This window comes from Hyperolius riggenbachi, chromosome 9 (genome assembly GCF_040937935.1).
Source record: "Hyperolius riggenbachi isolate aHypRig1 chromosome 9, aHypRig1.pri, whole genome shotgun sequence".
Lineage (NCBI taxonomy): Eukaryota > Metazoa > Chordata > Amphibia > Anura > Hyperoliidae > Hyperolius > Hyperolius riggenbachi.
This window is the reverse complement of record NC_090654.1, coordinates 3673635-3686737: the sequence shown is the minus strand read 5'-3', so window position 1 is coordinate 3686737 and position 13103 is coordinate 3673635. Positions and strand designations below refer to the sequence as shown.

At 54.8% G+C, this 13103-nt stretch overlaps 1 protein-coding gene across 12 annotated transcripts in view; it reads left to right on the top strand.

The window, feature by feature from the left end:
* The window catches only part of RAF1 (Raf-1 proto-oncogene, serine/threonine kinase), a 152877-nt gene that overhangs the window by 127722 nt on the left and 12052 nt on the right, over positions 1–13103 (top strand). For 7 of the 12 annotated variants that reach the window (XM_068251799.1, XM_068251802.1, XM_068251801.1 and 4 more), the window contains 2 exons: positions 1984–2030; positions 9341–9480. In XM_068251799.1, coding sequence (XP_068107900.1) covers positions 1984–2030; positions 9341–9480 — 187 coding nt within the window. The remainder of the gene's footprint in view (positions 1–1983; positions 2031–9340; positions 9481–13103) is intronic. The other 5 variants (XM_068251808.1, XM_068251810.1, XM_068251803.1 and 2 more) reach the window with 1 other exon arrangement.

The window sequence follows — 13103 nt, the reverse complement described above, 5'->3', positions numbered from 1 at the left end:
CGTGTGCCTCTGCTGGCCCGGGTTCCCCCGTGTGCCTCTGCTGGCCCGGGTTCCCCCGTGTGTCTCTGCTGGCCCGGGTTCCCCCGTGTGTCTCTGCTGGCCCGGGTTCCCCCGTGTGTCTCTGCTGGCCCGGGTTCCCCCGTGTGTCTCTGCTGGCCCGGGTTCCCCCGTGTGTCTCTGCTGGCCCGGGTTCCCCCGTGTGTCTCTGCTGGCCCGGGTTCCCCCGTGTGTCTCTGCTGGCCCCGGTTCCCCCGTGTGTCTCTGCTGGCCCCGGTTCCCCCGTGTGTCTCTGCTGGCCCGGGTTCCCCCGTGTGTCTCTGCTGGCCCGGGTTCCCCCGTGTGTCTCTGCTGGCCCGGGTTCCCCCGTGTGTCTCTGCTGGCCCGGGTTCCCCTGTGTGTCTCTGCTGGCCCTGGTTTCCCTGTGTGTCTCTGCTGGCCCATGTTCCCCCCGTGTGTCTCTGCTGGCCGGGTTCCCCGTGTGTCTCTGCTGGCCCGGGTTCCCCCGTGTGTCTCTGCTGGCCCGGTTCCCCCGTGTGTCTCTGCTGGCCCGGTTCCCCCGTGTGTCTCTGCTGGCCCTGGTTCCCCTGTGTGTCTCTGCTGGCCCTGGTTCCCCTGTGTGTCTCTGCTGGCCCCGGTTCCCCCGTTTGTCTCTGCTGGCCCCGGTTCCCCCGTGTGTCTCTGCTGGCCCCGGTTCCCCCGTGTGTCTCTGCTGGCCCGGGTTCCCCGTGTGTCTCTGCTGGCCCGGGTTCCCCTGTGTGTCTCTGCTGGCCCGGGTTCCCCTGTGTGTCTCTGCTGGCCCTGGTTTCCCTGTGTGTCTCTGCTGGCCCATGTTCCCCCCGTGTGTCTCTGCTGGCCGGGTTCCCCGTGTGTCTCTGCTGGCCCGGGTTCCCCCGTGTGTCTCTGCTGGCCCGGTTCCCCCGTGTGTCTCTGCTGGCCCGGTTCCCCCGTGTGTCTCTGCTGGCCCTGGTTCCCCCGTGTGTCTCTGCTGGCCCTGGTTCCCCCGTGTGTCTCTGCTGGCCCTGGTTCCCCTGTGTGTCTCTGCTGGCCCAGGTTCCCCCGTGTGTCTCTGCTGGCCCGGGTTCCCCTGTGTGTCTCTGCTGGCCCTGGTTCCCCTGTGTGTCTCTGCTGGCCCCGGTTCCCCCGTGTGTCTCTGCTGGCCCCGGTTCCCCCGTGTGTCTCTGCTGGCCCCGGTTCCCCCGTGTGTCTCTGCTGGCCCCGGTTCCCCCGTGTGTCTCTGCTGGCCCCGGTTCCCCCGTGTGTCTCTGCTGGCCCGGGTTCCCCCGTGTGTCTCTGCTGGCCCTGGTTCCCCTGTGTGTCTCTGCTGGCCCTGGTTCCCCCGTGTGTCTCTGCTGGCCCCGGTTCCCCCGTGTGTCTCTGCTGGCCCCGGTTCCCCCGTGTGTCTCTGCTGGCCCCGGTTCCCCCGTGTGTCTCTGCTGGCCCCGGTTCCCCCGTGTGTCTCTGCTGGCCCCGGTTCCCCCGTGTGTCTCTGCTGGCCCGGGTTCCCCCGTGTGTCTCTGCTGGCCCGGGTTCCCCCGTGTGTCTCTGCTGGCCCGGGTTCCCCCGTGTGTCTCTGCTGGCCCGGGTTCCCCCGTGTGTCTCTGCTGGCCCGGGTTCCCCCGTGTGTCTCTGCTGGCCCGGGTTCCCCCGTGTGTCTCTGCTGGCCGGGTTCCCCGTGTGTCTCTGCTGGCCGGGTTCCCCGTGTGTCTCTGCTGGCCCGGGTTTCCAGTGCTGTCAGGATCACCTGAGTTCTGGGTAAATCCGTTTCTCGATATTCTGGCTTGGTGAGTGTGCTGCCAGGCAGGATATTTGCTTATCAGGAGTTGAATGTGAGCCTTGCGGAGCTGCTGCCAGGCGACTTGTTGTGACTTGTGTCCGTGTAACACAATGATGGAGAGACAAACACACATTCCTCCGACCTCCTCAAAGAGCCGCTGCCAAGTCCTCCATTCCCCTTTCATGTTTATTATCTTTGTTTTCTTGCAGCTATTTACATGCCAAGAACATCATCCACAGAGACATGAAGTCAAACAGTATCCTTCACAGGTCACAGAGAGCAGGTGCCGTGCGGTGTGGGTGGTGGGCTAACCGTTGTCTGTAAGATGATTACTCCTTTCTTTTCTAGCTGTGCCAGACTAGTGTTACAGCCAATCACATTTCACAGCTGCAGAGATGAGTCAGCCACTCGCAGAACGTCTATCATAAGTCTTTGATGGCAAAAGCAGCAGTCGAAACGTCTTCTGTTGTTCCTCGCCGTGCCAGGCTCTGTCACTGTCCTCAGAAGTCATGCGAGGGTGACATCTCCTGTCCTCTATACGCAGCAGAGGAGAGATGGGGCAGAGGGGGTTTCAGCATGTCACATCAACAAGTTCCCCACATACAGACAGAAGGACAGACAATGACAAACTTGCCAGCTCCCTGGATTCTTCTGGTCCAGAACTGGTCATTAGCAGCTATTAAGGTAGCCATGTTGCTAACGATTTTGCTGCCCAATCGGCCATCCAATTCAATAATTTTAGCAAATCCGATAGAAATTGGTGTAGCAACAAGAATGTCCGATCAACGAATCGATTGATTTCTGACTGGTCGATTGTATCGAACGGGCATGCTGGCAAATCTCGGGCCACTGTGGTCGATCAGATGCCAACACCCCCCCCCCATCCCCCAACACACATGCGCCACGTGTTGTGTGCGGAAGCCACGTGGGCCACACATTTCATGCTAAAATCTATCAAGAATTGGTAAAAGTTTCTAGTCTGAGTCACTGTAGAGTGACCATTAGAGGTGGTCATTGGGATATAGCCTGCACACACCTCCAGGGGACAACCATTGCCTCCACACACCTCCAGGGGACAACCATTGCCTCCACACACCTCCAGGGGACAACCATTGCCTCCACACACCGTCAGGGGACAACCATTGCCTACACACGCCTACAGGGGACAACCATTGCCTACACACGCCTACAGGGGACAACCATTGCCTACACACGCCTACAGGGGACAACCATTGCTTACACACTCCTATAGGGGACAACCATTGCCTCCACACCCCTACAGGTGACAACTGTTGCCTACACACTCCTACAGGGGACAACCATTGCCTACACATGCCTACAGGGGACAACCATTGCCCACACACGCCTACAGGGGACAACCATTGCCTACATATGCCTACAGGGGACAACCATTGCCTACACACGCCTACAGGGGACAACCATTGCCCACACACGCCTACAGGGGACAACCATTGCCTACACACGCCTACAGGGGACAACCATTGCCTGCACACACCTCCAGGAGACAACCATTGCCTAAACACACTCCTACAGGGGACAATTGTAGCCTACACACACACCTCCAGAGGACAACCATTGCCTACACACGCCTACAGGGGACAACCATTGCCTACACATGCCTACAGGGGACAACCATTGCCTACACATGCCTACAGGGGACAACCATTGCCTACACATGCCTACAGGGGACAACCATAGCCTACACACACACCTCCAGGAGACAACCATTTCCTACACATGCCTACAGGGGACAACTATTGCCTGCACACACCTCCAGGAGACAACCATTGCCTAAACACACTCCTACAGGGTACAATTGTAGCCTACACACACACCTCCAGAGGACAACCATTGCCTACAGGGGACAACCATTGCCTACACACGCCTACAGGGGACAACCATTGCCTACACATGCCTACAGGGGACAACCATAGCCTACACACACACCTCCAGGAGACAACCATTTCCTACACATGCCTACAGGGGACAACCATTGCCTAGACACGCCTACAGGGGACAACCATTGCCTAGACACGCCTACAGGGGACAACCATTGCCTAGACACGCCTACAGGGGACAACCATTGCCTAGACACGCCTACAGGGGAAAACCATTGCCTACACACGCCTACAGGGGACAACCATTGCCTACACACGCCTACAGGGGACAACCATTGCCTACACACGCCTACAGGGGACAACCATTGCCAACACACACCTCCAGGGGACAACCATTGCCTACACACGCCTACAGGGGACAACCATTGCCTACGCACACCTCCAGGGGACAACCATTGCCTCCACACGCCTACAGGAGACGAGGAGACAACTATTGCCTACACACGCCTACAGGGGACAACCATTGCCTAGACACACCTCCAGGAGACAACTATTGCTTACACACTCCTACAGGGGACAACCATTGCCTACACTGTCTATCTGCAACTTGAAACCTGGCTGTCAGTAAACCACATCCTGGACCCTCTACAATCTGGCTTTAAGAAACACCACAGCTGTGAAACAGCCCTCATCCAAGTCTGCAACGATCTGCTCATGGCAAGGGACAGAGGGGAATGCTCCATCCTAATCCTGTTGGATCTCTCAGCGGCTTTTGATACAGTTGACCATGAAATCCTGCTTAACAGACTGCAGGAGTACTATGGCATCAGTGGATCAGTCCTCCAGTGGTTCAGATCATTCCTGACTGACAGAACACAGAGAGTATCCCTAGGACCCACAATGTCCAAACCTGCACCTCTACAATTCGGAGTGCCACAAGGATCAATCCTATCCCCTCTGCTGTTTGCAATCTACATGTTGCCACTCGGCACACTTATCCAACGACATGGCCTGACGTACCACTGCTACGCCGATGACACACAGCTATACCTGTCCTTCAAACCTGGTGGAACAGACCCTACCCCAAAAATAAACTCTTGCTTAGCTGAGCTACAGGCATGGATGAATGATAACTGGTTGAAACTGACTGCTGACAAAACTGAGGTCCTGTTTGTCCAAAGCCAGTGCCCGCCATCAAAACAGCTCTATCCTAAAGCAACACCAATCAGGATTGGGAATTCAGACATAAACAGCTCCAACTTTGTGCGCAGCCTTGGCGTACTAATCGATGGGGAATTGAGTTTCAGAAACCAAATTTCATCTGTAGTTAAAGGGACTCCGAGCAGTGCAGAAACTATGGAAAGATGCATATCATTTTAAAGCTCTCTTTCTCCTCTTTCCAATGATATATAAACCACCACCCTACGTCTTTTAGTTTTCGCTATTTTCGCGATTGAAATTGCCGCGACCGCGATTTCGATCGCGAAAATAGAGAAAACTAAAAGGTGTAGGGCAACGATTTAGGTGTCGTCAGAAAGAGGAGAAAGAGAGCTTTAAAATGATATCCATCAAGCCATAGTTATATTGTATTACACAGGACGACACTTTCCCCAGTGTCAGCAGCTCCATTATGCTTAATGCAGCTGCTGACTTTGACAAAAAGTCGCCCTGTGTAATACAATATAACTATGGCTTGATGGATATCATTTTAAAGCTCTCTTTCTCCTCTTTCTGACGACACCTACATCGTTGCCCTACGCCTTTTAGTTTTCTCTATTTTCGCGATCGAAATCGCGGCCGCGGCAATTTCAATCGCGAAAATAGCGAAAACTAAAAGGCGTAGGGTGGCGGTTTATATATCATTGGAAAGAGGAGAAAGAGAGCTTTAAAATGATGTGCATCTTTCCATAGTTTCTGCACTGCTCGGAGTCCCTTTAAATCTTCCTTCTTTCATCTGAAGAACATTGCAAAGATTAAACATCTGACTCCCCCAGAGGATCTTCCAACCCTAGTCCATGCCTTCATCACATCACGGCTGGACTACTGCAATGCCCTTTATGTTGGCCTCCCCAAAAAGGACCTGCGTCGCCTGCAATTAGTGCAGAATTCTGCTGCCAGATTGCTAACAAACCAGCCTCGCCACTGTCACATTACACCGATCCTTCGCTCACTGCACTGGCTACCAGTAGAATGGAGAATACTCTTCAAGATTGGACTGCTGACATTCAAATCCCTGCACAATCTGGGCCCTGGATACATGAAGGACCTGCTGAAGCTGCACCACACCTCTCACAACCTCAGATCAGCAAGTTCTATAAACTTGGTCACTCCCAGAGTGCACCTCAAAAAATCTGGAGATAGAGCCTTCTGCCATGCTGCCCCTACTCTCTGGAACTCCCTACCACACCCAGTAAAGACAGCACCATCCCTGGAGCTATTCAAATCCAGACTGAAAAGCCACCTGTTTAGCCTGGCATTTCCAGATTTATAAAATGTCTTCCCCTGTACCACGATGGTCGGAGCCATGCTTATGCGCTTTGAGTCCCACGGGAGAAAAGCGCTTTACAAAGGTTATTTGTTGTTGTTGTTGTTGTACACTCCTACAGGGGACATCCATTGCCTACACACGCCTACAGGGGACAACCATTGCCTACACACGCCTACAGGGGACATCCATTGCCTACACACGCCTACAGGGGACAACCATTGTCTACACACGCCTCCAGAGGACAACCATTGCCTAGACACACCTCCAGGGGACAACCATTGCCTAGACACACCTCCAGGGGACAACCATTGCCTAGACACACCTCCAGGGGACAACCATTGCCTAGACACACCTCCAGGGGACAACCATTGCCTAGATACGCCTTCAGGGGACAACCATTGCCTAGATACGCCTTCAGGGGACAACCATTGCCTAGATACGCCTTCAGGGGACATCCAGGGACAACCATTGCCTACACACGCCTACAGGGGACATCCATTGCCTACACACACCTACAGGGGACAACCATTGCCTGCACACGCCTACAGGGGACAACCATTGCCTACACACGCCTACAGGGGACATCCATTGCCTACACACACCTACAGGGGACAACCATTGCCTAGACACGCCTACAGGAGACAACCATTGCCTACACATGCCTACAGGGGACAACCATTGCCTACACACACCTCCAGGGGACATCCATTGCCTCCACACGCCTACAGGGGACATCCATTGCCTACACACGCCTACAGGGGACATCAATTGCCTAGACACGCCTACAGGGGACATCCATTGCCTAGACACGCCTACAGGGGACATCCATTGCCTAGACGCGCCTACAGGGGACAACCATTGCCTACACACGCCTACAGGGGACAACCATTGCCTACACACGCCTACAGAGGACAACCATTGCCTACACACGCCTACAGGGGACAACCATTGCCTACACACGCCTACAGGGGACAACCATTGCCTACACACGCCTACAGGGGACAACCATTGCCTACAGGGGACAACCATTGCCTAGACACGCCTACAGGAGACAACCATTGCCTACACACGCCTTCAGGGGACAACCATTGCCTAGATACGCCTTCAGGGGACATCCAGGGACAACCATTGCCTACACACGCCTACAGGGGACATCCATTGCCTACACACACCTACAGGGGACAACCATTGCCTGCACACGCCTACAGGGGACAACCATTGCCTACACACGCCTACAGAGGACAACCATTGCCTACACACGCCTACAGGGGACAACCATTGCCTACACACGCCTACAGGGGACAACCATTGCCTACACACGCCTACAGGGGACAACCATTGCCTACACACGCCTACAGGGGACAACCATTGCCTAGACACGCCTACAGGAGACAACCATTGCCTACACACGCCTACAGGGGACAACCATTGCCTACACATGCCTCCAGGGGACATCCATTGCCTACACATGCCTCCAGGGGACATCCATTGCCTACACACGCCTACAGGGGACATCCATTGCCTACACACGCCTACAGGGGACATCCATTGCCTACACACGCCTACAGGGGACATCCATTGCCTAGACACGCCTACAGGGGACATCCATTGCCTAGACATGCCTACAGGGGACATCCATTGCCTAGACGCGCCTACAGGGGACAACCATTGCCTACACGCGCCTACAGGGGACAACCATTGCCTACACACGCCTACAGGGGACAACCATTGCCTACACACGCCTACAGGGGACAACCATTGCCTACACACGCCTACAGGGGACAACCATTGCCTACACACGCCTACAGGGGACAACCATTGCCTACACACGCCTACAGGGGACAACCATTGCCTACACACTCCTACAGGGGACATCCATTGCCTACACACTCCTACAGGGGACATCCATTGCCTACACATGCCTACAGGGGACATCCATTGCCTAGACACGCCTACAGGGGACATCCATTGCCTAGACACGCCTACAGGGGACAACCATTGCCTAGACACGCCTACAGGGGACAACCATTGCCTAGACACGCCTACAGGGGACAACCATTGCCTAGACACGCCTACAGGGGACAACCATTGCCTAGACACGCCTACAGGGGACAACCATTGCCTAGACACGCCTACAGGGGACAACCATTGCCTAGACACGCCTACAGGGGACAACCATTGCCTAGACACGCCTACAGGGGACAACCATTGCCTCCACACTCCTACAGGGGCCAACCATTGCCTACACACGCCTACAGGGGCCAACCATTGCCTACACACGCCTACAGGGGCCAACCATTGCCTACACACGCCTACAGGGGCCAACCATTGCCTACACACGCCTACAGGGGCCAACCATTGCCTACACACGCCTACAGGGGCCAACCATTGCCTACACACGCCTACAGGGGACAACCATTGCCTACACACGCCTACAGGGGACAACCATTGCCTACACATGCCTTTAGGGGACAACCATTGCCTAGCCACGCCTACAGGGGACAACCATTGCCTACACACGCCTACAGGGGACAACCATTGCCTACACACGCCTACAGGGGACAACCATTGCCTACACACGCCTACAGGGGACAACCATTGCCTACACACGCCTACAGGGGACAACCATTGCCTACACACGCCTTTAGGGGACAACCATTGCCTAGACACGCCTACAGGGGACAACCATTGCCTAGACACGCCTACAGGGGACAACCATTGCCTACACACGCCTACAGGGGACAACCATTGCCTACAGGGGACAACCATTGCTTACACACGCCTACAGGGGACAACCATTGCCTACACACACCTGCAGGGGACAACCATTGCCTACACACATTTGTATACTAGCCGGCATTATTTGCATCTCATTGACTATCGCTAGTCGTGATGGCTGGTGACGGATGAGCACGGCTGGTGACTGATGAGCACGGGTGGTGACGGATGATGGAGTAGTATGGCTGGTGACGGGTGAGCGCGGCTGGTGATGGGTGAGCACGGCTGGTGACGGGTGACCACGGCTAGTGACGGATGAGCACGGCTGGTGACTGATGAGCACGGCTGATGGAGTAGTATGGCTGGTGACGGGTGAGCATTGCATGCTTGTAGGAAGGGAGGTAAACACGTATGACGCCATGTACTATGACTTTATCACGTGTTGTTGAGCAGTCACGCGTGTTACATGTCCAGGCTTGGAATTCCTATACTGGGACGCAGATATATTTCTGCATGAAGGATTAACGGTGAAGATCGGTGATTTTGGCCTTGCCACGGTAAAGTCCCGGTGGAGCGGTTCCCAGCAGGTGGAGCAGCCGAGCGGATCGATCCTGTGGATGGTAAGAGATGGCCGTGCTGAGGCGAGTGCTTCTCATATACCGTTATATTTACCGACCACCATCCCCTTCCCCCGACCGACAGATCTATCCCGCCACTGCAATACAATACCTGCTGTATCTGCCTCCTCCAGCCTGACCAATCAGCAGATAGATCCCTCCAGTACCTCCTCCAGCCTGACCAATCAGCACGTCCTGTTTGAGTCTCTCACTTCCTGTTCTTGGGTAGCTTGTTGTACTTAAAGCGGAACTGAAAATTGCTATAAAACAGTTTTTCACTTACCTGGGGATTCTGCCAGCCCCGGGCAGCCTTCCTGTCCCACGCCGGTCCTCCATGATCCTCAGTTCTCCCGCCGCCAGCTAGTTTCATTACCGCCGACTTGTAAGTTAACAACTGCGCCTGCGTATCCCGAGTCTCTTTTTCCGCATTCCAGCCGGCAATAGCCTCCTGTACTATTAGCACATGACACTATTGCCGGCTGGAACGTGGAATAAGTGAAGCATGGCTCGGGGCGTGCAGTTGCTGCCGGCTTACAAGTCAATGGTAACAAAACTAGCTGGCGGCGGGAGAAAGGAGCATCGTGCAGGACAGGAAGGCTGCATGGGACTGGCAGAAGCCCAAGGTAAGTGAAACACTTTGTTTTATAGCAATTTTCAGTTCTGATTTAACCTCATTAGTGGTTATTACAATTCCAGCTCGGGGGCGGTAACCCTGAGCTGGTCTCGTGGTGGCCGGAGGTCTATGCAGAGCAATGCGTGCAGCGGGCGTTTTCACTTCACCTCCTGGAGGATCCCGACGTCGGCCGCCATTCCTCTTCCTCTCCTCCAAGGCTCTGCATCCCCCTGGTGAGATCGCCAACAGACAGTGATACCGTCTGTTGTCATGACGACAAACTGCGATCTCACTACAGGGTTACAGTGCCACCTGGAGGACGGAGGGAAAGCTGCAGCCCTGAATCCCAGGGAGGTGAGTGAGTGCTAAGCTGCTGCAGAACTCCCTAGCAGCTAGACTCCCTCTGCACTTAGCATCTCCTGCCCCTTCCTGTCATAGGAAGAGATTTGAGTCAGGGCTCTGGCTTATCCACTTCTCATTCATGTCCATGTGTAGTATGGGGCGCTGCTTCCAGAGTCTGGGGTTTAGGGGACTTTTTATAGCACCTCTAGCAACTAGGCTTTATCTTATGTCAGTCTGACTCTGCTGAGGTTGGCAACAGTCATTAGTGAGTATGGGGGTGGAGGAGGGCGTGTCAGGGGATGGGGTGGAGAAGGGCGTGTCCGGGGGATGGGGTGGAGGAGGGCGTCTCCGGGGGATGGGTTGGACGAGGGCATGTCTGGGGCATGGCTGTCTGTTGGATGTGACCTGGACCCATATAACTGGACAGATCAGTACAGTCATGTGACCTGGGCCTATAGCCGGACAGACCAGTACAGTTATGTGACCTGGACCTATAGCCGGACAGACCAGTACAGTCATGTGACCTGGGCCTATAGCCGGACAGATCAGTACAGTCATGTGACCTGGGCCTATAGCCGGACAGAACAGTACAGTCATGTGACCTGGGCCTATAGCCGGACAGACCAGTACAGTCATGTGACCTGGACCTATAGCCGGACAGACCAGTACAGTCATGTGACCTGGGCCTATAGCCGGACAGATCAGTACAGTCATGTGACCTGGGCCTATAGCCGGACAGATCAGTACAGTCATGTGACCTGGGCCCAGTGGCGTAGCTAAGGAGCTGTGGGCCCCGGTGCAAGTTTTACATGGGGCCCCCCCAAGCACTCTATACATAACAATTGATACGGCGCACCAAAACTTGCTAAGGACAACCACAGTGTCAGAGTTGCAAGAAGGGAATGGGGAACAGTTTGTTAATGATTACTACTATTCAAAGCATCTATAGAAGTGAATATTACCAGCACAGGACCAACAGAGAGCTAATACTGTGATAGAGGGTGGACCCTTCGGGGCCCTTCTGGCCCAAGGGCCCCGATGCGGTCGCTACCTCTGCACCCCCTATTGCTACGCCCCTGCCTGGGCCTATAACCGGGACAGTTCAGTACAGTCATGTGACCTGGGCCTATAACCGGGACAGTTCAGTACAGTCATGTGACCTGGGCCTATAGCCGGACAGATCAGTACAGTCATGTGACCTGGGCCTATAACCGGGACAGTTCAGTACGGTCATGTGACCTGGGCCTATAGCCGGACAGATCAGTACAGTCATGTGACCTGGGCCTATAGGCAGACAGATCAGTACAGTCATGTGACCTGGACCTATAGGCAGACAGATCAGTACAGTCATGTGACCTGGGCCTATAGCCGGACAGATCAATACAGTCATGTGACCTGGGCCTGTAGCCGGACAGACCAGTACAGTCATGTGACCTGGACCTATAGGCAGACAGATCAGTACAGTCATGTGACCTGGGCCTATAGCCGGACAGATCAGTACAGTCATGTGACCTGGCCTATAGCCGGACAGATCAGTACAGTCATGTGACCTGGGCCTATAGCCGGACAGAGCAGTAACAGTCATGTGACCTGGGCCTATAGGCGGACAGACCAGTACAGTTATGTGACCTGGACCTATAGCCGGACAGATCAGTACAGTCATGTGACCTGGACCTATAGCCATACAGACCAGTACAGTCATGTGACCTGGGCCTATAGCGGACAGATCAGTACAGTCATGTGACCTGGACCTGTAGCTGGACAGAACAGTACAGTCATGTGTCCTGGACCTATAGCTGGACAGATCAGTACAGTCATGTGACCTGGACCTATAGCCATACAGACCAGTACAGTCATGTGACCTGGGCCTATAGCGGACAGATCAGTACAGTCATGTGACTTGGGCCTATAGCCGGACAGATCAGTACAGTCATGTGACCTGGACCTGTAGCAGTGCAGATCAGTACAGTCATGTGACCTGGACCTGTAGCAGGACAGATCAGTACAGTCATGTGACCTGGGCCTATAGCCGGACAGATCAGTACAGTCATGTGACCTGGGCCTATAGCCGGACAGATCAGTACAGTCATGTGACCTGGGCCTGTAGCCGGACAGATCAGTACAGTCATGTGACCTGGGCCTGTAGCCGGACAGATCAGTACAGTCATGTGACCTGGGCCTATAGCCGGACAGATCAGTACAGTCATGTGACCTGGGCCTATAGCCGGACAGATCAGTACAGTCATGTGACCTGGGCCTGTAGCCGGACAGATCAGTACAGTCATGTGACCTGGGCCTATAGCCGGACAGATCAGTACAGTCATGTGACCTGGGCCTGTAGCAGGACAGATCAGTACAGTCATGTGACCTGGACCTATAGCCGGACAGATCAGTACAGTCATGTGACCTGGGCCTATAGCCGGACAGATCAGTACAGTCATGTGACCTGGACCTATAGCCGGACAGATCAGTACAGTCATGTGACCTGGGCCTGTAGCCGGACAGATCAGTACAGTCATGTGACCTGGGCCTATAGCCGGACAGATCAGTACAGTCATGTGACCTGGGCCTGTAGCCGGACAGATCAGTACAGTCATGTGACCTGGACCTATAGCCAGACAGACCAGTACAGTCATGTGACCTGGGCCTGTAGCCGGACAGATCAGTGCAGTCATGTGACCTGGACCTATAG